Genomic DNA, 24,696 nt, shown 5'->3' on the forward strand with positions numbered 1-24,696 from the left:
ATAAATAATGAAAAGTTAAATGAGGTGTGTGTTCAATCCACTATCCCTCCATCCATGTGTCTCACCAGAGACTTTCCCACACGTGATATCAGCCTGCGCTCCTCAACTTCTTATAGATCTCCCACAAGAAGTTCTTCGCGAGAGAGAGAGAGACACGAGAGCACTGGTTTCGAGAAGAGAACCAGAGAGTATCTAGGAGACTGGCAATAAAATCAATTCACTCTCATACGACTTTTTCTTATGCTCTGTCTTTGTTAATTGTCGATCGTGGCACATGCTTAAGACAAGAGTTGGGTCATCGAGAGATGTCAATTCCCGATTGTTTACTTTCCACTGAAGTGTGGATCGGTCAACTTTGATGAGGAGAGCTCTTGAGGATAATTTGTGCATAAAAGTATCTATAATCTTTATTAGGAATTAACTGTTAAAATTTATTAGTATTTTGAGAGCTGTGCAAATTTCTTAAGTTAATTAAACGCATGTAATATTTTTTTTGCGCTGAATTCATTGCATAAAAAATGTTACGAATAATTATGGAAGTGGCCTAATTTATGATGGATGAGGTCATTTAGATCCTATACCCCCTATGCCCTTTAAGACGGCTTTGTTTAAGAAAATTCTATTGCTAAAAATTATTCTAAATAAAAATTGATTCTGTTAAGTGATAAAGTGCTCGTTCTGTGATGCAAGTGTCCTGCGTTTGAATCCTATACAGGACTTGAAGTTAACAACCCCATCCTTGTATGAGGAAAACATATAATTCAGGCCTAGATGTGTCGCTTATGAGAAGGCGTGTAACTTGTCTTTACGTTAAACTTGAAGCTCACGTAAAGGTCTGCATCTGCACAGACCTAAGGATAAGCTGAGAGATGGCTTAACGTAATTTTAATTCTAAGTATAGTGTAAATTATGTTATCTTCAAGTTTCCACTAAGAATGCTCTCGAAGTAAACCGTAGATACGTCAAGGTCCTAAACTAGAGATTTAGCCCAGTTCTAAAGGATCAGATTTTTAAAATAATAAAAAATTGAAATGATTTTTCAAAACCTAATAAATCAATCAGGTAACTTCGAAATATTCCAAAAATAAAAAAAACATCTCCATGTTTTTTTTTTCAAAATTTGAAAATTTGAAATACCAAGGCTTGACTAGTACACAGCGATGAACATGTTATTTTTCTCTTACAATATTCGATGCGTTTTGGGATGGACCTTGAAGTGACCTCAGGGGTCCCGGTCAAAATCCCAAAAGCTAAAATCCCGAAAGCTAAAATCCTGAAAGCCAAAATCCCGAATTGGCCAGAATCCCAAAAGTCAAATTCGCGAATTCTTAAAAGTGCCATAGCAACTCCCACGATTGCACCCGCGCTTGCTGGAGGCAAAGGGAAATTTTCAGTGTCTTGGGAAATTATTCTATACATTCTACACATTATCCTCCATATAATTTCATCCCTTTCAGGATTTTGAACATTCTTGGTTTTGGCTTGCGGGATTTTGGCTTTCGGGATTTTGGCTTTTAGGATTTTGGCGTTCGGGATTTTGGCTGCCTCCCACCTTAGAACATCGAATAACTGCTTAAATCGAATTTAAATGAGGGTATTTTGATTTCAGAGGGATGTCTCCGGTGATTGCCAGTGAAAATGTTAGTCATCATAAGACGAAAACACTTTTTTGGTTTTGCCCAGAGCTTTTGATCCTGATGGGGATCATCTTCAGTGGTCAACTAAATTGTATTTCCAGAGTCTTTCTTAGGTATCGTGTGATTCTTGGGGTTCCAGATCATCACTAGCAGGATGTCAGTGTAGGGCGGCTTTCCTTCTGGAGTACTTTTCTCACTATTTTTGGACCTTGTCGGTGATTTTCTCTGAGAAAAACTAACTTTCAGAGAGAAATTTTTTTTTGTTAGAGTCAAAGACAAAGGCCAACCGCTACAAAAAGTTAAAAAAGTTAGTTTTTCTCAGAGAAAACCACAAAAAAGTTCAAAAATGGTGAGAAAAGTGCTCCAGAAGGAAAGCCGCCCCACACTGACATCCTGCTAGTGATGGTCTGGAACCTCATGAATCACACGATAACTAAGAAAGACTCTGGAAACACAATTTAGTTGACCACTGAAGAAGATCTCCATCAGGATCGAAAGCTGTGGGCAAAACCAAAAAAGATTTTTTATCTTAGGGTGACTAACAACAGCTCATCGTTGAGAGAGGGTATTTTGATTCGATTCGATATATCTGTTTCGAAATACAAAAAAAGAACTATGAGCTTTATCCCGTGTAATTTTATCTATCTTTCCAATTTTTAAACTAGAATATATACCAAGGGGTAACTCATTCCCAATTTTTTGACATGGGTTTCTGGTTTCTCGGGTTTCGCTATGCAATTTTTGGGTTTCTCGGGTTTCGCGATGCAATTCTTGGATTTCTCGGGTTTCGCGATGCAAAAAGTGGGTTTCTCGGGTTTCGCGAAGTGTTTCTCGGACAATTGACGAGGGTTTCTCAATATGAGGTACCCCTTGAAATATACAAAAAAATCTATTTTAGCTAAGACACATTTGGGGGATTATAACAGATAGCAAGGAATTTTCGTCTTAGAAACAAACCACTAAAGGAGGTTTTCCAAGACTTCCTAGTGATAAGAATAGTTGAATGTATTTCGAAATGCCCCCGGTTTAAATAAGCTGAAAGCCATTATATTTCATCAAATTAACAATTTTCTACGCGTATTTGTTTAGTCAACAATGCCAACACTGATCAGCCGTCGTCTCATATGAAAAACGCTATTTACGTAGGACGAAACTGATTATCTCTCGTTGAATTCTCTCCGCAACATGATTTCTTTACCTTGATCAGCGCCACAGCAAGAACCTCATCAAATCTCCCCCCTCTGGGACCATCTCATGAGGTAACGAACGTGAGGAGAGGAAGAAACGATCAAGTGCCACCACTTTTGACGATGGATCTCTGAATCAGTGCACCGTTGGATGTCACTGGGATTGGAGTGATATTTTGGTTGGATCGTCAAACGATCTTCGAGTTCTTGGGATCAACGGTGGAAAAACGCGCGCGCGAATTTCCATCAGATCTTTTGGGAGAATTTTTGGCATTTTCTGAAAGTGTTTTGAAGTGATTGAGAATTTTCTGAGGAATTTCTTAAGTGGTGATATAAATCTTTTAATTATAAAGTTTTTTTTGTGAATTTAGTGCAAAGGGATTTTTTTAAAATATATTTTTAAATATTGTGGTGAATACGTGAGAAATTGTGACCCAAGTTGGGCAGGAGATTTTTTTTCTTTTCAACAAAATCTTGGAGAGAAGGTAATTTTTCTGCTGCAAATCACTTTCGCGCCCAATTTTCAAGCCATCGACAATAATGCAGAGTGATTTATTAACCATTTACATTTCCCACCTCAAAAGTGATCAATAAAATGTTCGATGCTGTTGGATTTTCTGGTTATATGAAAAATGAATTTTTTTTTTAATACATTGCACAAAAGACCCCAAACAGCTGTAGTAAAATGCTGTGTTTTCTACTGTTTGTGGCGACATAAAAATAAATATGTTTTGAATTTTCATCCCAATGATGGCAATCATGATGCTTTGGCCATAATAGAGACACGTATTTGATGTTTGTTGGATGCGGTTTGTCGAAGAATTGTTATAAAGAATACGAGACCCAGCCACTGAGTAGGTGTCTAAAGAACGCCCACAATTTGCATTCTTCCGGGACTGGAGTTCTCTATGTCATGTCTCACATGCCATCTCCCCCTCGTTACCTTTCTCTCTTCCCATATCATGACATCGTCAATTTACTCACCCGCCACATATGCCACAAGACACCCAATTTTGGAGCCCCAAATATTCACCAATTGGATGATTTCTTGCCCCATAAAATTCCCAAAAGATGGAAAAATGTCATTATTTGTTTGGAAAGTGGCACACCAAAGAATTTTCCCATAAATTTTCCCCCTTATAACCACCAAAAAAGAAAATTTTTCACGCGCGACACTTGCATTTGATGAATTTTTCACGGTGCTATTTCCGTTTGGTGGACATATTCCTTCCCATATTATAGCAAGAAGAATCTTCACTTAAGAAGTGTTTGAGCTTCAATTTCATCATCATGGGTGCGCGCCTTTTGCCCAGCCATCCTCCACCGCACACAAAATATGCCCCAGAGGAGAGATTTGAAGTCATTCCTCGGATTCTAGTTAATTTGTGCGAGTGTGGAAAAAACACGTAAATTATTCCGTGAAAAGAAATGAGTTGTGTGTCTTCTTCATAAATTAATTCTCATTGCAAGTTGCCCACGGAAATTTCTCTCTATGCGCGCACTCTTTCACTTTGTTAAGGACACCAAAGATAAAAGGGGGAGGCAGAAAATCACTCACTTCTGTTGTTTAGAATAATTAAATAAATTCCTCGTAAAATTCAATCCACATACCAGAGTGATGAAGGGAATGTGGGCAAATTCACACGTCCCATGTGGAGAGCATTATAGTTTCATTTGGAGTTGTTGCAAAAGTCAAAGGATGGCTTTTTCTAGATCAGATTTTGAAAACGCTTTTAGAACAGTTGAAAGACTAAGTTAATTAGAAAACCTAATTTTCGGAAAGCTAGAAATGTTTAAAGATCTAGCGATCTAGCCATTCAGAGAAAGAGAAGGGACCATAAATTACTATTACACAATTACACTATAAATTAACAAGCAAATGAGAAAGTATATGTTGAAATTTACTATTTTATATCAAATCATTTTAATTGCGATTCCAATAAATTTTTTGCATTAAAAAATATAAATAATCAATTATATCTCTTATCTAATATCTAAAAATTTAGAAAAAAAATCTTCATAAAAGAAAATTCTTGATATAAGCAATTCTTAACGCTTAATCTCTAAAATGGCATTTTATGCTAATTTAAAATTTATGACTATTAATTCATAAATAAATGTGAAACTTCCATAAAAAACGTTTAATTTCCAATAAAATTCAGTTATATGACATGTAAAATATTTTTTATAAGTATAGTAGAAATAATAAACTTCGAGCATTTAAGTGGACATTTTCTAATAAAGTGTTGCTATATATTGAGATCTATTACTAAATCATTTAAATTTGCAATTGAAATTTTTGTGATGCTACAGGTTTATACAATCTTATGAACTTATGAGATTTTAGTAGAAATAATAGGGCATAGGGAAAGATTGGGTAATTTGGAATCTTAAATTTTTAAATTTAAATCTTAATTTTGAATTTAAAACCTTAATTTGGAATCTTTTGCCATCTTAAACTATTAGAAAATCACACAGTTCCAAAATAGACATGACGCCAAATTACCTCATCCTACCCTATACGGTTGTTCCGCATATCCTGAATTTAGTTCCATGGTTTTTTGAGCGTCCTTGCTTTTGTTTCTTTAGTAAGGGACGTCATGCATAAGTTTTAAAAAATAAAAAAAAAATGAGAGAATAAATTAATATGTAGGAAATACTCGAGAGAAACTAACTGAAGTTATCTTTGCAATCTCGAAGACACCTTGCAAGAACACTTAAAGCATTTAAGCATTTGAGTGTGAAAATCCTAGCCAAAAAGATATTTGAGGTTATAAAGTAAATTTACCTAAAGTCTAAAGGCAAAGTTTACGTATTTGTCAGTGTTGATCTGGTCGTAAATACGTTCTATGTACTTTCGACTAATCACACCACAAATAGCCCATTTTGAACTATTGTATTACATTACATTCATTTTTTTTTAGATTATTTAACAAGTTTTCAAAGTTTTCGATAGACAGAAAATGTTAGAATTCATCTCTGACTTTTTTTTTATTACACTTTGTGTATTAGGTGAGTTTATTAACAATCTCCACCTAATCTTGATTTTCTTCTGAATCGTGAAAATCTTAAAGAAATTATGTTTTAAGATTGCCACTAAAAGCTAAGTCGCGTTTGTAGTGTATCAGGAACTGACTTGGCAATATACGAGCTCAATCGTCTCTGGACTTTAGTCGTAGGTGTCTGCATATAAGGGCCCAAGTTGGTCCAAATAGACTCAGGGTGATCCTCGAAAATTGGCACTAAAATTTGGCATTAAAGATTGATCGCTAACTGTCATACAATGATGACTTACGATCATAGGTTACATGTGCTAGACACACGTAAGACTTAAGCCGAGACCCAGCTTAACGTAATTCTAATCAAAATGATCAGGTTACATTTCTATCAGTTTCTGACAAATACGTTTCTCAGCTTCAGCCGAGAAATAGCTTAGTTAGTGGGAAACTGATAGGAATTTACTCAAATCTTTATTTTGATTAAAACGTTAAGCCAGCTCTAGGATTAAGTCGTAAGTGTGTCCGGCACAATAGGTCATTTGCATATATTTCCTTATCGTAGATGCGGGTGATTTCGACACCCTTCTGTTCGTATGCTTTTCTTTAATTCTAATGTTTAAGAACGGTTCTCACCGATCAGACATGGTAGACCGAATCGGTAAAGACCATCCTTAGAAGTAAAGAATAGCTTACAGACAGGAGGGTTTCAAAGTCACCTGCAGGAGACAAGTAACCCGCACTTACGGTACCTAATCCTTTATTGCTAAATTTTATTGGCTAAATGTTCTCAAGGATTAACTTGAGTCTATTTGGGTCCTTGGAAGGGGCACAACGTCTTTTTGGGCTCGATGTTTAGTATTATCCCGAGCATCAACTTGAGTATTAATTATTTTAAGTATTCAAATATAAAAGTTACATTAACATTCGAATAATGCTTCAAGTTACCCCACATTGTCTCTGAACAATGCACAAATAGAAATTTAAGTAGTTTCAAAGAATATCTGAATTCCTAAAGATTCACAGAGTTTTGAGGGTTTCCTATAGATGTTTAGTTTAGATTACTAAATGGTTCCTAGAATTTCCCGAATTTACGATTATTTCCTTGGGTTCATAAAAGGTCCCTTAGTTCTAAAATAGATCCTGGGGTTACCAAGAGTTTAACCGGTGAGTTTTTAAGGATTTTCCAGATTCCTTACAGTTTCGGTTTTTTTTCGGATTATAGGAGTTTCGAAATATCCTAAACAACTTTCCGAATTCCTAAAGAATTCGTAAGATTTCTGGCATACCAAAGAATAAGTACATGTTTTTCTGAAGTACATTTTTGTATCATTTTACAATAATATTCGTGGTATGAAAGAAAACTTATTGCTGCAATTCTATTTCATATACTGGGATTAGTGACTAGGGTAAAGTGATATAATTTGGAATTAGTGTTATAAGTTTGCCGGTATAATTTTGTTATATATTTGCCGGTACAAGTTGGACATGGCTTTTTTCTTGATAAATACAGTACAAAATTTGTTTTTAAGCACAAGGAACCAAATTATAAAACTAAAGCATTAAAAATATACAATTAAAAATGAAGTACTAAATTTATCAAGACAAAAAGCCCTGTCCAAATTGTACCACTTTACGATACCCAAATATTACATACTATATTTTTTCAAAGTATAAGACTTGTACAGGTAAAAGCATTTCTTTAAATAGATGACAATGGCTCTGAAAAATATTAGAGTTTTTAGAGTAATTTTTGAACATTATCGAATTATGTAAAAAAAATGAATTGAGAAAAGGAAAAAGTAAAACAAAAAACAACGTTAAAGAATATCTTTCTTCTTTCAAAGATATTTTGCGATCTTAAAATATGCCCCCAAATGATTTACAACGTTTATAAGTTAAAGAATTCAGAGAATGTATTATGCGTGACATTAAATCTTAATCTGTCATCTAGAATTTTCTCATTTATATATATTCTGTGCTAAACGCCACGAGCCTTTTGATCCTTTCTCTACTGTGCATACGTTCAATTAAGTCATGTCCAAATGATGGTGAATAAAGTTCCATGTAGAAGCAATAAAATTTACAAGATTTGTTGAGAAAATTATGGTGTTAGATCGACAGGAATTGACTTTTAACACACAATTTATATCAATTCACGCCGAATTAGTGTGATTTATTTCCGCCCTTTTTGCTGAGCATATCTTTGTCGGTTTCTTTAGCGGGAGAGCCTCTCTCTCATCCCATCAAGAGGAATCCCATCCCCAGGAGGAAGGGAGAATGTGATAAAAAATTTTCTTGTTAACACAATTGTAAAATGTCAACTTCACACATGATTTTTCTCTCATTTCACACAGTCAGATATATAACTTATTTTATTTATGATACTCGTGATCCTTGTGCATGTCTCTGCACGCAAAAAAGCAGCGCGACATTTCAAAGGCGGCGCATTATAACGAATAACGAATAATATTCTGTGTTGGCGTCTTTTAAGTACATTCCTGTTGGGCTTGATTGTGAGGTGATTTTTTTTTTTTCAACAATGTCTCATTTTGGATTTTCGAGGAATAATTTGTGTGCAACAGACAAATCAATTCACGCACAGCTTGACAAAAGTTCTCTTCACTTTGGAAATCCTCATTGAAAATAAACCATTTTGCCCTTTATTCTTCTCCTCTTAAGTCACTCGCGCACACACATTTTTGCGCCTTTTGTCGTGGGAATTGTAAATTAATTTGGTAAAGTCTCTCTCTTTTTATGGGTGCGACAATAACACATTAAACTACAATAGAACACATTAATAACAATTCTTTTGAGGGCCTCCTCTTGTGGTCGTTTTGTTTTTACATATTCTCAATTTGGAGAAAAAAAGAATCACTTTAGGATGATGATTTCGTAAAGGCATTTTATTGAGGACTGAAGGGGAGATATGAGAAAAAATTGTGAGTCAATTGCTCAATTCAAAACAAGATAATATAATAAAACTATCAAATAAATCTTCGTTGAACAGAAAGTGTGGAAAGATTAAATAGAATCGCTCAAGTTGGTTAATTTGACGCAATCGTCCATATCACCGGGTCAGTGTATTAATTCCAGCGCATCATTAATCTAAAAGTAAAATATTATGGCTACGACATTTTGTTTAGTATTTTAATAATTTTAGTCAGCAAAATGCAAATTTGATAAGCAGATAATAAAACAATAGTAAATTTCTTAAAGTTAGAGAAATATTTTTGCAAAGAAAAAATTAAGAAAGATATGAACCTAATTTTTCAATGAATGCGGTCTTCTTATCAGAGGTTTATCCCAGTTACTGAGGCGATCAGAAATGTTTCAACAACAAGATATTTCAGTAATTTTTCAAGACGATATTTCTTAGTTTTATTTTTTTCAATTAGACATATTTTCTAGTCTTTCTAGTAGGAAAGACTAGGGTAAATTTGGAAAGATGGACACTTAAGAAAACCGTTTTTTTTACTATCCTACTTTCGGTGTGTCCTTTAAGCACTATTTGACTTTTAGCAAATTACGTTATGGCCTCTATACATTGATAGCAATTTTCGTCAAAAACTGCCTTCTTTCAAAAATTTTGAGGTTTCTGCTTATAATAATAGGTGAAATTTTCTTAAAAAAAAGGCATTTTTTTACAAAACTTGCTCCGGTGTGTATAGGCATTTAGGGCAAAATATCACTAAATGGATTTTTTTCACTAACTCCTATAAGACCTGCGAAAATTTGCAATCAGAACATTTTTATAGGAAATTTGTCGTTCTAAAAATCTACCACTTTCCTACATTAATAAGCATGTAGGAGGCGTGGTCTATTCTTCTTGAAGGCCTCTACAAACTAGAAACAATTTCTTTAAAAAATGCCTTTTGAAAGAAAATTTCTCCTATCCTTGTAGACAGAGACGTAAGATTTTTTTTTAAAAAGGCAATTTTTGACGAAAATTGCTTTTAGTGTGTAGACACCATTAGTCATAGCTATTGAAATCCCTTCCTAGATTATTGATATTAAAAGTAATCGTTGGATGTAAGTCTTTAAAGATGCAAGATTGACAATAGGCGGAACATGCTTTTTGATTTCAAATACTACCTCCTTGTAAAAATAACATAAGTCCAACGAATTTGATCATTTTAAATTTGAAGTAAAAGATATATCCCACAGTTTTGCTATTCATCTTTGATTTGATAACAAAAGGGTGGAAAAGCGCCAAATGCTTTGGAAAATGCTCATACGCAGGGCCCGCGGGGCTTAGGTGGTATATCTCCAAAATACTTTCGCATCAACGTACTAACGGTTCACATTCACATTGAACCGATTCATAAATCGTTTAAAACATCCCCTAAAATAATTTAGGAGTAATAGAATTGATTTCCGGACAGAAAATCCCGATCGATTCATAACCAGTTTACTACCGGCTTATAACTAATTGAAACCGGTTAAGTCTTGTCTGAAATTCCAAGGCCTTTCAAACGAGCCCAATATGATCCTATTCGGTTGAGATATACGGTCTCAATAGCCTTTTTAGTCTTTAATCTTGAAAAATTGTTGTTAGAAATGATACAACTGTGTTTTCGTACTGGAACGAAAATAAACGCACAAAGTATTTTCGAGCAAACTCATAAAACATGGTTGGTTTGAGGAAGGGAAGGGGTGAAAGAAAATTAGGGGCATGTTATTGATCCCAGGGTCAACTTATGGGGAGTCTACAGAAGTTTCCAAGTCTCTATCTTTAACCTCTAGTCGTTGTAACGACCGGACAGATGTTAAACAGCGTGACGTCAAAAATTCCGAAATTTCAGATTTCCAAAATTCTACCAAAATATGATCCCTTACTAGGAGCAATTTCTTTAAAAAATGCCTTTTTAAAGAAAATTTCCCCTATCCTTGTAGGCAGAAACGTCGGAATTTTAAAAAAAGCAATTTTTGACGAAAATTGCTTCTAGTGTGTAGACACCATTAGGGGCTAATGAGTCGAAATATATATAACTATATATCGCTCCTTGGAAATTACAAGGGGTCAACTCACTTTTTAGCGATTTTGAGGTTTTAATGCACTCAGACAGAGAATTTAATAGAATTTCAGATGATATGAGTCAATAAATTTCTTTATTAGAAAAGTTTTTCAAAATTTTACTCTGTATGATTGCTTGCGCGGTTTTGTTTGAAGTCAAGGGGCACAAAATAGATTTATCGTTCAAATTTTTGTGAAACAAGGGACTAACTCAAGCAAGTTGATCCCGTGTCATTCTAATTTCATGAAAATTTGCGCATCATTTAGAATGACAAAGAGCTAACTCATAAAAAAACATATTTTAAAAGGTAAAAATATGTATTCTTTCGATGTTTATAATAATGCTCATACAAATAGAAAAGAATTAAATTGTTTTTATTAACATACTTAATTGAGATTTATACAAAGTTGAATCTTTCATGCTGTCTCCTGAAAAATGGCTCAGATTGAGTTGGCCCCTTGTAATTTCCAAGGAGCGATATATAACTCAAAATCAAGGAATTATAACTGCTCTCCCTGTCGAGTTCAAGCTGTAAAAATACAGAAATATAGGCAAAAAAGTTTATGAAAGCTGAGAATTAATCGACTCGATGATCCTTAGCATCAGAAAATTATTATTCTTACAATCAAATTCAATAAGTTCTTTAATGTAGTAGCCACGATTGTTAATTCGTCCATTAACGGCAATGACTTGAATAATTATATTATCTCCTCCTATTTTTTCAAAGTTAAAATATAATAATTTTAAAAGTTATAGTCTTTTAACCGATTTTGCATTTACTTGTCTTACTTCTAAATCTTTTGTGTTCTGATTAAGTCAGAAGTTAGAAATATATCCTTTCAAATAAAATATGAATTACTATTATCGATCAAACTAGTGAAGCCATGTCTTAATTTGTAATTTAGACAGTCGAAGCGATAAGGGGCGCCTATGTAGATAAGGCCTTGTAAAATTCTTAATCTTTATCAAATTAACAACTATAATATTGGTTTAAACTTCACTGTCGGTTTGTCGAAAGCATAATATTGGGGTTAATTGCGGAAAATTTATCACCATTCATTTTATGCCTAGGAACTTAATGGCAAACCGTAGATTACCCGATATTGAAAGCCTTTGGCGCATGCGATATGACAAGAAAATTGTTTAATTTTAATTAATTTGATGATTTTTCTCCACCATCGAAAGATCACATTGAATTCATTAAGGCAGTCTACAGCATGTTGAATAATTTAATTAAATATTTATGAGAATTGGCTGCGTATTTGGCTGCCAGACCAGAGTTTTTCTTCATTTTGCACTTGAAGTGAGAGAAAGCTCAACTGTGAGGAAATATTTATTTTACATTTTTTCCACTATAAACTTTTCTCCCTCACACCACTTCAAACCAAACTGACCAAAAGGCCTCAAGAGATACCCAAGTGAATTTTTCTCACAATGTTCACTTCTGTTTTTTTTCGCGCTTAAAGCTTAAAATGTATGTGGTTAAAAAAAATGAAGAAAAACGAGACCATGAGAGTGTTTGCGGAAGAAAATCCACAAGAATTTCAATAATTAGACAAACACATCCCAAATATAGTGCGTCTGGAAGTGAAGCGACAAGAGAAAAAGAGAAGTGAAATATTTTATTTAAATAAGATACCTCATTTTGGAGGCATTTGAATTTTTTGGACTTTAACAAATTGCCAATAAGCCCATTTGTTGATCATTCAACATTTTTGCCATGACAAAAAGAGCCTCTTAAGTGATGTTTTCTGGTCAATATGAGGCAAAAAAAGTCGTCTACAAATCTTCATCAGCAAATTGATCACTCAACACACTGATCCGCAGTCTCTCAGCTGTGAGTGCTGGAAGCTCTTTATGGGGATTGGATTGTGCTCCAACGCATTCCTCACCATCCACACAGTCCAATCATGACCTTACCAAGTGTTGATTTTCATCAAATCACTTTGATTTATGCTCTTGCCACTTCTTCTCACGCGAAAATGAGACAGTTTTGTGTAATTTAATTGAGGGCAATTTGAATAACAAAAATACAATCAATTTTAAATTAAAATCAAACAAAAGAAAATTGCTTTGCGGAGGATGTTGATCGAAAATTAGAATGAATCGATTTTTGATAATTTTGAATAAAAGAAAAAAAAAAAACAATAATAATAAATTTTGTAAGAGGTTGATTTTATTTTTTGTATTGTTTATTTGGAAATTTATTTACTAAAATTAGCAGAACAACTTGAATCAACTGAATACGAATCCGTTGCATGCTTTAGGATTTTCCAAAGACGTTCTTTTTTTTTGGGTAAAACATGGTAGAATGACATGGGGTAAAATGTGACAAATGCAATTCTGTTCACACTATTTGTACCTTTTAACAAAACACCTGTCTGAAAATGACTTTAAAAGTAGATTTTTGTGAAGATACAAAAAAAATTATCTGTGAGAAAATTGTAGAGAAATTAATTTTCTATAAAAATATATTATCAATTGGAAATTTATTTTAATTACGTGAGCTTCTAGAAAAGGTATTTAAAACCCCCGAAATTTCCTTCTTCAGTAGTTTATCTTAAAACTTTTAAGAGTTTTCACAAAATCAACTTTTGGAAAATGAGTTGAAAAACACTTTTTCCTTCAAGAGCGGAACATAATCTTGACTTCTATAAAATTTGTTAATTACAAATTCTCTAGGTCTTCTGATAAGTTTGTAAAAAAACCAATGATTAATTTACATTTTATTTTAGTTTTGTCTAATTATTTTGAATAATTGCAAAATTAATAAATGGTTGGCCTGTTTTTTTATTGATTTTTATTACTAGAAAGGTCCAAGTGATGGATTTCCCCGGAAAATCATTTTGGGCGTTTATTTAGATCATGTTCTTCCTTTTAGAATCGTTAAAAAGTGTTTTGGAAATTTTGAAATAAGAATTTATCCTTCGAAGCATCAATTCCATTTTAAACGGCCTCTAACATTGATGGCAATATTGTGAGTATCCTGATGGAAGAAAATTTGTCGATAACATTTTAACACATTGCTAAGATGTTGGACAACAATAATTCGATCGTATTCCGCTATTTAAAAAAAGCTTTCACATGTTTAAAAGCTCGATACATGGGTGCCACATCTTTTGACTGAAAGGAGTAAGAGGAACCGTATGGGTTTAGGGAATGTAGCCATTTTTCTTTTGATATACTGCGATGAAGAAACCTTTTCTGGATCGATTTGTGACAGGTGATAAGAAATGGATCTAATACAACAAGATACAGCGGAAAAGGTCCTGGAAAGAACAACCAACCTTCCTGCAAAAGATAATTTGCATAAATTCTAAACTTGATGGGATTCAAAGAAAGGGCATGGTCTTTCAAAATGACAACCACTAAATCGTACATCTAATAACAGACGCTGCCAAAATTACAGAAGTTGCAATAGAAAATTGTCCAGAACCTAGAATATTCTTCAGATATTGATCCTTCAGATTATCATATGTTCCAATTTGTACAGAATATTTTAGTGTGTTAAAATATGGATTCTTTGGAAGCTGTTTAAAACCACCTTACGAACTTTTTTCAAGAAAAAAACAGGAAATGGAAATGGAAAAAATGGAATTGATAAGTTTTTGTTTCTTTGGAGGACAAGTCTTAAGATCAATGGAGACTATATTCTTGATTATACAAATTATATAATATTCATTCATTCATTTTCAACCGCTTATCCCTATTGGGGTCGCGGGCCCATGACATCCAAATTAGCAGCCCACGCTTGTCGATCCTCCGCCACTTCAGGAAGATGTTCGGGTTCGATCCCGAGGCGTTCCAAGGCAAGATTCTGAATTTGATTCAGCCACCTTGTCCTAGGTCTGCCTCGAGGCCGAGGTCTCCTCACAATGGTTTGCATAGCTTTTCTGGGGAATCTTTCTTCATTCATGCGTTGAACATGTCCATACCATCGAAGTTGTGATCTCTCAACCCGAAGAAGCAGCTCCTCGACTCTTAGTTCCTCATGAACGGCCACATTCCTCACTCGATCTCTACGAGTGATTCCCTTAACCGCTCGAAGGTACCTCATCTCGGCAGCTTGTACTCGCGATCTTACCCTTTCGGTCATTACCCAAATCTCATGACCATAGGTGAGAATAGGAATGAACACAGCTTTAAAGACCGATAATTTAACCGATCGACTAAGCTCGACCTTCCTCAGCACGCTTCTGCCAAGCTCCCTCATTACTGCAGAAGCCTGACCGATTCGCGACGAGAGTTCTGCCTCCATCCTACCATCACTCGTGAATAACACCCCGAGATACTTGAACTTCTCCACCTGTGTCAATGAGTCTCCACTAACATGTAGAGTGCATTCCACAGATTGTCGGGAAATCACCATTACTTCCGACTTACCCACGTGAACTCATCTAATATTTCTGAGCAAAATTATCTGTTGAAATTTTCCTTTGAGAGTCCCACGAACTTATTCCCAATATTAGAAATATGGGGTAAAAAATTAATGTAGGGGAAGGTGGTCTGCCTTTGAATGCGGCAGCCTTTGAATATTTATTTTTTCTCTTATTTCCCAAAGCAAAAATTCTATTTTGTTAATCGAAGTTAATAGAGAACAACTAGTTTTATTGATTATTATAGTTTGTTTAGAGAATAGGGATTTGCTTCGGAAAATAAGAGAAAAATTGATATATTCAAAGGCTGCCGCATTCAAAGGCAGGCCACTTTCCCTTAAATTAATTGAAAAAAAGTTCAAGCTATATTTTTTTAATCTTCCGTGTGCCTTTGCTTTTTCTTTATTTTACATTTGGTTGGAAATAATAAGGAGAGCAAAAGTGTTTAAGTAGTTTAATGATATACATTATAAAATGCATCTAAAAATAACGACTGTTATTTTTAGATTTGTTACTGTAACTTCACTTGAACAAAAGAAATTCTAAAGTTGTGTAAACAAACTTATGCTTAATATTGCTACAATATGGCAATATGGGCTAAGACCTAAGTCTTAGCATTCTTAGCCATATGGCTTAACTTCACTAAATTCTTATCAGCTTAGATTTTTTGGAAAATTTTCACTTGAGATTGGATTACTGAAGGCAAATACCTACATTTACTAGATTTTGAAAAACTAATAAAATCGGGTTTTTGAGTTAAAAAAGTTTAAATATTATAAAGATATTCATATTAAATTGTCGCTGATATGGTTTTAAAAGCGTATCTGTTCTTTCTTTCTTTAGCTGAGATTCTTTACAATCTCAACTTAATAAGTTAATTTGCTATAGACTTCAATTAATTTGTGATAAAAAATTGGACTTTTCCCACAAAAATTGGTTGAAATAAATTTAAATTAAGTCGAATAAATAAATAAAAATCTTCTAAAATGACACCTTTACACTTTAAAAATTACACTTTTGATCGCATAATAATGATATTAACGAAATTAATGTTAGTCGCCTTACAATCTTTATATGGATAGCGATATCAGTGATAGACATTTGATATAAATGCAAAAATTGAAATTTTTTTGAAAAAATAAATCGAGAATTTCTGAACATGATCCATAATTTCAGTTTCAAAAGTTTTTTTAAGCAGCCGAAACTTCCTTATTCCTAAACAATATCACTTGCCGTTAGATAATCTAGCTTTATCACCGTCAGATCAAAAGACTAATCGGTTAAGACTTCTGTTATTTTTCTCTACAAATATTCTTGAAAATTTATTTGTTTGTAAATTTTTCATATAGGGATCCTTTATTGAGCAAATAATATCCAAAATGAAAAAGGAATATTATAATATTCTAAGAAATTGTAATCTAAACATCTTTGCTAAGGAACTTTCGCGAAAAATATTATCACGCATATAATGTATAGTCTTCTTCTTTGACGTGCTTGGAACCAACCTATGCAAACCTTCTACTAAATAAAATTAGATGGGAAAATATCAATTTCAATATTTCTCTTATGGAATTAGTTCTTTAATTGAAAAACTTGGTGGGATGATTTATAGTTCAGGAGAACCCGTGAAGTGATTTCGCGAAGATCGCACCTCAATCGCATTCCGATGATCTCTTTCGTGTCCCGGGATACCTTCTCATCTCACACAAGAATTCAGTGGGGACTATTTGGTCAATATTGCAATATGGAGATAAATTGAAATGGATCCCAAAAATCGAGGGAGCAGATTCGCGCGACAAGGCGCCGAATGATCACCCACGGGGCTGATCACGGAACCCCATCGCGCAATTCTGATCATCATATACAGTAAAGTTCCCATGTTGAGATTATGCGCAAAAAAAACTAACTCTCTGCCCTTCTTTCCCTTCCCAAATCGTCAGGTTGTCGATGAAAGATGAAGAACATCGGTGCAATTTGCCTCTCCACGGTGCTGCTCATCTTTTTGCTGGACGGACTCCACGGTTTGTCAGTGGATCCCGGTGAGTGGATGGAATCTCGTTTATTTATCTTGGAAGCAAGTGGAATTTCTCTGACCATTTCTGTACCTTGCATTCTGCACAGTTGCATCATCTGATTTGGAGCAACACATTAAAGATGACTTTGTTATCTCCATTCGACACATTAGGTAAGAATATTCTCTCATAAAATGTCCACACGTGACATCATCAAATGTCTCCCAGGAACGTCATAAAACGATGAGGAAAAATCACAAAACATCCCAAGAGACATTATGAATATTCACTCTCGATGAGAGAATAAATCACAATATTTTAAATAAATAGCATGGAGAGAGAATATTATCCATACCAAGTAATATTAACATAAAATATCCATAAAATAGACCACGCCGAAAGCTACAAATTCCATTGGAGGCCCTCTTCCTGATTGACTTTCCCGCCACGAAGCACAAATTCAGTTTCTTCCTCGATCGGAAGAATAAGCGCGTCACCGTAGACATTACATCCGGGACAAGATTCTACTCCAAACACTTCACTGTGGCATCACTCAATGAAACCACAACTGTTCGATCACTTGCCATTCTATTCCACAAGAACAATGCCACCCTCTACATGGACTGCAAAAAACATACTGAACAGGATCTCGAAGTTAACATTTCAGAACTCTATGCAAGTTCAGAGGAACCCATCATTAAATTGGTAAGTTTTTTTTTTTTTAAAGAAAAAACAATATAGGGGAAACTGGGTCACCACCAAACGCGGGGTAGCACCAAACACTAATTTTTATTTCTAAACTACTTGGACTATCTCAACCATTTCTTCAGTAGACAAGCATCCCTATTAGTGCCTATAAATTCCCATAGGTCTTGTCTTTAAAAGTCGAATAGCTGATTAAAAAATCGCAATGTTTAGTGCTACCCCGTGTTTGGTGGTTCCCCAGTTTCTCCTGACAATTAAGTTCCCACTTAAGATAAAAGATTTTGAAAGAAATTCGAAAAATTAGAATGTTGGGAAAACTTAAATTTCTTCGTTTATACGTTTGATATCGTTTATACTTTTGGTTTATTATGGGCTAAACAGTTACATGGTCTTCGGATGAGACTTATTTTTTTTTAATAATAAGGTAGCACTTATTTTTTCTAACTATAGGTCAAATTTAATCCGAAGTCAGAGTTTTCTTCTTAAGATATCTCTGGATAAGTCTTAAGTATAAAGAACGCTTATTAGAGTTTTTGTGGAAAATTAAAGTTATTAATTTTACTCACACATTTTCTGCCATAGAAACATGTTCTTATAGTATACTCAAAATTTGAAATTCACACTTCAACAAATTCTTTGAAGTAGGGCTCCTACTTTTAAGAGGAACTGAGCCTTATTATAATTTAATTTTAGCTTCACAATTGGTTAGTGGAATTACATTATTTCATGGTACGGTCCAGTTCCATTTAAAAATAAGAAAAAGCTGATTTCAAAGGTGCCCCAATACAAAGGTACCCCCTTTCCCTAAATTAAACAACCTTATAAGGGCTTCAGACCTGGCTTAGCCATATGATAATGGCCTATCAGGCAAGATTTTCGGAAAAAAATTAATTTACGATTGAAGACTCGTATATAGCTGTCACCAAGTCAACAGTTCAAATGTTTAGAGAAAGCGATTGGAGATCTTCGAGGAACCCTACCCCATGACTCACGGACAATTGATACAATCCTGTATTTCCTAGGGGAAGTTTTCTTTTATATTCAAAAATACCCATGAATTCCTTTAATAGTGGTTTTCTAGATAGATCGAATTTTAAAAAGGCCCTACATAGCGTAAGTGTGCCAAATTTCGGCATAGTTGCATAAAAGCACCGAAGTCCGTTTGAAATGCAATAATTTTAATTCATATTGATATTTTTTGTTACTTCCTTTTTGGAAGGGTTGTGTGGAACCTTGAAAACTAGTTTATCATCTTTATTTTCTTTAAATCACTTTCTAAAATATTGAAAAATTAATAAAAATATGGGCATTGCTTTGGGTAGAATTCCGGCCACTTTGAGTGAAATTCCGGCCACCTTTTTTCTGGCCACCTTTTGTAACGCAACGGATAGAAAATTTCAATACGTCAAACGGAACGAGTTTAATATTTAGTTTAGGAAAGCAAAAGATGTTGCCGGAATAGGCAACACTACCTCATCGGAGAAACGCTCACAAAGTATATACTTTTTTACGCGAAATACAGGATCCAGCTGGGAAATTTTACCCGCAATTTAAAGATTGATTCATTATTAACATAAACAGAAACAATCTTTAATGAAAACTATTCAATTTTCATGAAAAATACCGAAGTAGGGTAAAGTGGTACAAGTTGGACAGTGGTACAAGTTGGACAATGGTACAATTTGGACAGGGCTTTTTGTCTTGATAAGTTTAGTACTTCATTTTTATGTGTATATCTTTAATGCTTTAGTTTTATAATTTGGTTCCTTGTGCTTAGAAACAAATTTTGTACTCTATTTATCAAGAAAAAAGCCATGTCCAACTTGTACCGGCGAATTGTCCAACTTGTAACACTAATTCCAAATTATAAACTTTACCCTAAAACCTTTGCACTTCTCCACAAATCAGAAGACTGCTAGAAACACAATCTATCTGTCACATTTTTTATAAGACTCTTTCCACTCTGAGTTTTTACAACGCAATTTAAATTCAAATTATACCTAAAATTTAACGGTCTTTGTGATAATACATCCTAAAATGAATAAATATTTAAAAACAAAATGAATTCATTGACTATTCGCAGATTACATACATCATTTTAATCAATTTATTTGCATGGCCGAAATTACACTCAAAATGGCCGAAATTTGGCACACTTCCCCTATTCCTTGGCCGATTGAAGCAACATAAAGTTTCATTGGAATGGTCTAGAAATGGCTAGCCAGCCAGTCTTAACTGGGATTGAAATCTTAAAATAGTAATAAGCAAGTTTAGTGATTTTTCGAAATCCTGTGTCTTATTAGTTCTTAAAGACCAGCCCAATCATATTGCTTGGTGAGAATGTAGCTATATCACATTGCTAAATCCTAAATCTGAAGCCCATATAATTCACTCGTTATGATGAGCTCCTAATTAATTTTTCCCTATAATGAAATTTTAATTACGGTATTTACTGGTGGAAATGATGATTATAGTAAAAGCTTGTAGTTTGCTTGAATAAAATTTCTTATAAATATTTGACAAATTAATCTTAGGGCCAAATAGACTCAGACAGATCCTCGGAAATACTTAATTCGTAAAGTTTGGCTGTGAATGATCATTTAAAGAAATTAATGAAAAGAACCTTTTTATCGTTGAGCTTAAACTCTTCAGTATATGACTTACCATCAAATTTTACAGGATAAATATTCTCGGGGATTAACCTGCGTTTATTTGTGTTTAAAAGAAAAACTTTAGCTGTCTCAAACATCCAACTCTTCCTTAGTGTATTACATCTGAAGATCACCATTATTGTTTAGGCATTAGAAACAAGATAAAATTAGAACCGTTTTTTTTCCAACTTAACATCCTGATTTGATGCGCCACACCATGTAACATATAATTTGCTAAACAGTTTAGGGAAAGAAAATACCCGTTGCACTTCGATGGAAATGTCGAGAGTGCCTTGTTCAGAGCTAATTGCCAGAAAGCCGCCCACCGTCGAGAAAATCGTCGCTACCTTAACCTCAAGGATGGCCGTTTGGAGAAGAGACAAAGAAATCGCCACGGCAGCAATCAACAGAGGTACATGCGCTTCGAAACGGACAACCTCATCAGTGACCAAGCCATGTCGCCGCTGGACAAGAACAAGAAGCGCGATATCCGCGACTGGGATGATAGATATCGGAATTTGCCCACGGAAAGCAGTACTAATGTACATCGTCGTGGTGACATCCCAGTCCTGCATGGCGATTGTGATGGTGAGTATCAATCAAATTTCACCTTGATGAAATAAGTTCAATAAATTCCTCCCTTTTCTCCCCTAACCCCTCAAAACCCAATCGTGTCATGTGCATCCCAAAAGATGCCATGACGAAAGCCCTGTCAGAGTTGCTGGCTCTGGTAAAGCAGCTGAGAGATGAGGTCGGACAGCAGCGTAACGAAATCGCATACTTGAGGCAATTAATCGAAAATTGTGCTGGATGTCAACATCGGGCGGAACCACTTAAGGAAACATGTGAATTAAATAATCCATGCTTCCCCGGTGAGTTTACACATTTCTTCCCATCACCTCTTCTTTTTTTTTCACGCCCCCATACCCAACCCCGGGGCACGTGAAAAGATTGGGTGATCTTCTGAGTGAGTGGCATATGAACAATAGGATGATTGTGTCTCCCTGCAGGTGTCCATTGTTACGATTCAACATCGGGAATTCGGTGTGGACACTGTCCCAGAGGCTACATTGGCGATGGCAAGCACTGTAAGCCTGGTCTTACATGCGCCGATAAGCCATGCTTCGGGTAAGAAATATTCCTCAAAAAAATACTTATAATCTTTTTTTCAATGTGATAATTATTCCGCCCTGAATTTTCGTGTGAAACAATGGATGACTGTTTTCTGGGCAGTTCTCAGATATAGCAAGCAAAAGAAGAATATAATACACCTTAAATATATCACAAGTAAATTTTCTTTCCGGCACGAATTTTGACTAAATTACTTTCCCTTCCATGTTATTTTGAAAAAAATTAATTGATTAAGCGGTAAGGGATACAAACTGTCCTATCTCTAATAGGTTTTCTATCAATCTAATTTCTTCCCCATCATAAATACGCGAATATTCGAAACGCCAAGCTCATATCTCTTAATATGATATTTTTGTCACGAGATAGAAGATTTTTGCGTATACTTAACGAAAATAGGGTAAGTTTAGTCTACGCCCCTTTTAGGAGTTATGATAAACTGAAGTTAGCATTTTTTATTTCAATTTTTTTAATTGAGTAAAATATAACATCACATAAGCAAAATTTATACAACTTAATCTGATTTATTCAAAAAATTTTATAGAGTCTACTATACAATGAAAACAAAAAAAATCCCAATTGACCGTAAAAGTAAAAGGGGCGTGGCCTAAAATTATTTATCAGCAAAGCTTATTAAAACGGTCGAATATCTTTGCGAAATACGAGATTTAATAAATTATAATTGAGGATTAGGGGGAGGTGGGGCTACTTTGAGCTGTGGGGCTAGATTGTTATACGAGTTTTTCGCCTATTTCTAAATGAAGTTGGTCCTTACAATAATTTTATTTAGATCCAGAATTATTTTGTTTATCCAATTTGCATAATCTTAAAACCCAGTTTTCATTAGAAATATACGAAAATATCGTATAACAATGTAGCACCACAACTCAAAGTAGCCCCACCTCCCCCTATTACGCGAAACTTCCACTTTTTTGTTACATTTTTATTACATGTGAAGATTAGGATCACAGGATAATTTAAAAATCATTTTAAAAGTATTGCCCAATTTAGTATCTTTATTACTAGTAAAAAATTTAATTTGGCCAGCAAAAAATAAAAATTTCGTCAGTTAAACATAAAATTTTATCAGTACTCTTCCCGGCACACCTTTTAGATCAGAAAAATTTCATGAAAAAAAATCATATCCCTTTCTTTCCCAAATGTTTTGCATATGTGTAACTCATTCTTTCGCACTCCAAATTCGATTAAGCTAAATTGAATTTGTTGTGATCTTTAAAAGAAGAAGAAGAGTGCGAAAAAGTGAGATAGACCAAAACGTTTGAGAGAAATAGAGAACCAAATTTCGACTTCCTGAAATTTTCCTGATCTAAAAAGCGTGCCGAAGCCATAAAATATAATATTAAATTTTAACTCAGTTAAAAACGTAATTCTTTACTAAAATAGGTTTTTTATATAATTAATCTACCAAGGCGGTAGTAGGTAAAATGAAAAACTCTTTATTTCGTCTTTACAGAAATTTACATCATGTTTTGACTACTTTAAAAGCATTAAAATTGTATGGTTTCTTTAATAAATAAAATAAAATAAAATAAATTAAGCACAAATTGGTCAAATTTGAATTTGTTGTTGACTAAATTTAGTTTTTCATGCCTATCAGGAAAATTTCATGAAATCTAAATTCATATTCCTTTTTTTCAAATATTCTGCTATGTCTATCTATCTCTCCTACCTTTAAAACTCCAAATGGACTGAACTAAATTGAATTTAGTTCAGCGAAAGACCGTAATAGACATAATAAAAAGGTTTGAGGAAGAAAAGGATATGAATTTTGATTTCATTAAATTTTTCTGATCTATAAGCTGTGTCGGACCTATTAAAGCTCATTACTACAGTGCCTTTTTCTGGTGAATATTCCAATATAATTCACCGAAAAAATTGTTTTTTAGCCTCATTAAGAAGAAATAATTATGACGTGGGTAGTGTATCGACATGAATCACTCTCTCTATTGTGATGAAATAATACGTATAAATTTTTAAGACAGGGATTTACTCATTTTAAAGACATAAAATGTTTCTTTTTGAAGAGAAGATCTTATTACTTTTCACGTTTTAAAGTAATCTTTATAGCGTATTTGTCAATTAATTATTACGAGGTAGATTAATTTACTGCTCGTAAATACCAAAAGTAGTTTAGTACTATTTTCTTATATTTATAGTAAATAAAATAGTTTATCGGTCTGACTGAAAAGGAGTAATTATGAGCATTTTGCTAAGTTTTTTTTCCATTGCATGTCTACCGTAGAAAATTGACCAAATTTTTTTTAGCGAAAATAAAGTAGTGGTTCAGAAGCGATTTTGTTATATAGGTTCCAAAATTAGTGGATAAACATGCTCTTCAATGCCTTTTTATCCTCTGAATAAAAAATATTCGCTTGAAAAACCTTAAAAAAAATAATAACCACAAATAAAAAAAATATTAAAATTGCAATCTTCAACTTGAAATATCTCGAGAAATCATGGAGCAATCTCCATTTTTTTTTAATTGGTCTACTCAAGTAGCGCTACAACTTGAACATAAAACAAGCCTGGTTCAAATTGCATTGGCCAATTTCCGAGAAAACCTAGAAAAACCGGTTTTAATCCGGTTTAGAACCGTTTTTTTTTTTTTCAAAAAACTAATTGCATAGAAATCGTCGTACGCGCAAGTAGATATATTTTTAAAAAATATGAAGGTATCTCTTTCCAAACCGAAGATATTGCGTACTACGGACGGCCGGACCCGAAAATGGCGGCCTACCATTTTCGGCATCAGGGATGTTCAAAACATATACCCTGTGAATTTCAGCTCGATCGGAGCACTTTTAGAAAATCGGAGTATCACAATAGGTGTGATTATGAACGAATCACACCTAACATGAAGGTAATATTAATCATCCTTGATCCTTGAGACACTTTATGGGGAGGTCCCCGAAAACTACAAGCAGCTATCTCTAGCCGATTGACATCTAGCTTCGGTGAAAATCAG

The 24,696-nt window shown here is 34.1% G+C and overlaps 1 protein-coding gene across 1 annotated transcript in view; it reads left to right on the forward strand.

Moving 5' to 3' along the window:
- The first annotated feature begins 2,857 nt into the window (after positions 1-2,857).
- Positions 2,858-24,696, forward strand: part of LOC129801186 (cartilage oligomeric matrix protein) — a 42,177-nt gene continuing 20,338 nt past the window's right edge. Inside the window, exons 1-7 of the mRNA XM_055845973.1 lie at positions 2,858-3,309; positions 17,155-17,253; positions 17,336-17,399; positions 17,616-17,931; positions 20,825-21,170; positions 21,275-21,454; positions 21,593-21,710. Coding sequence (XP_055701948.1) covers positions 17,169-17,253; positions 17,336-17,399; positions 17,616-17,931; positions 20,825-21,170; positions 21,275-21,454; positions 21,593-21,710 — 1,109 coding nt within the window. The 5' untranslated portion in view covers positions 2,858-3,309; positions 17,155-17,168. The remainder of the gene's footprint in view (positions 3,310-17,154; positions 17,254-17,335; positions 17,400-17,615; positions 17,932-20,824; positions 21,171-21,274; positions 21,455-21,592; positions 21,711-24,696) is intronic.

The sequence above is a fragment of the Phlebotomus papatasi genome, chromosome 2, assembly GCF_024763615.1.
Source record: "Phlebotomus papatasi isolate M1 chromosome 2, Ppap_2.1, whole genome shotgun sequence".
In the NCBI taxonomy this organism is placed as follows: domain Eukaryota; kingdom Metazoa; phylum Arthropoda; class Insecta; order Diptera; family Psychodidae; genus Phlebotomus; species Phlebotomus papatasi.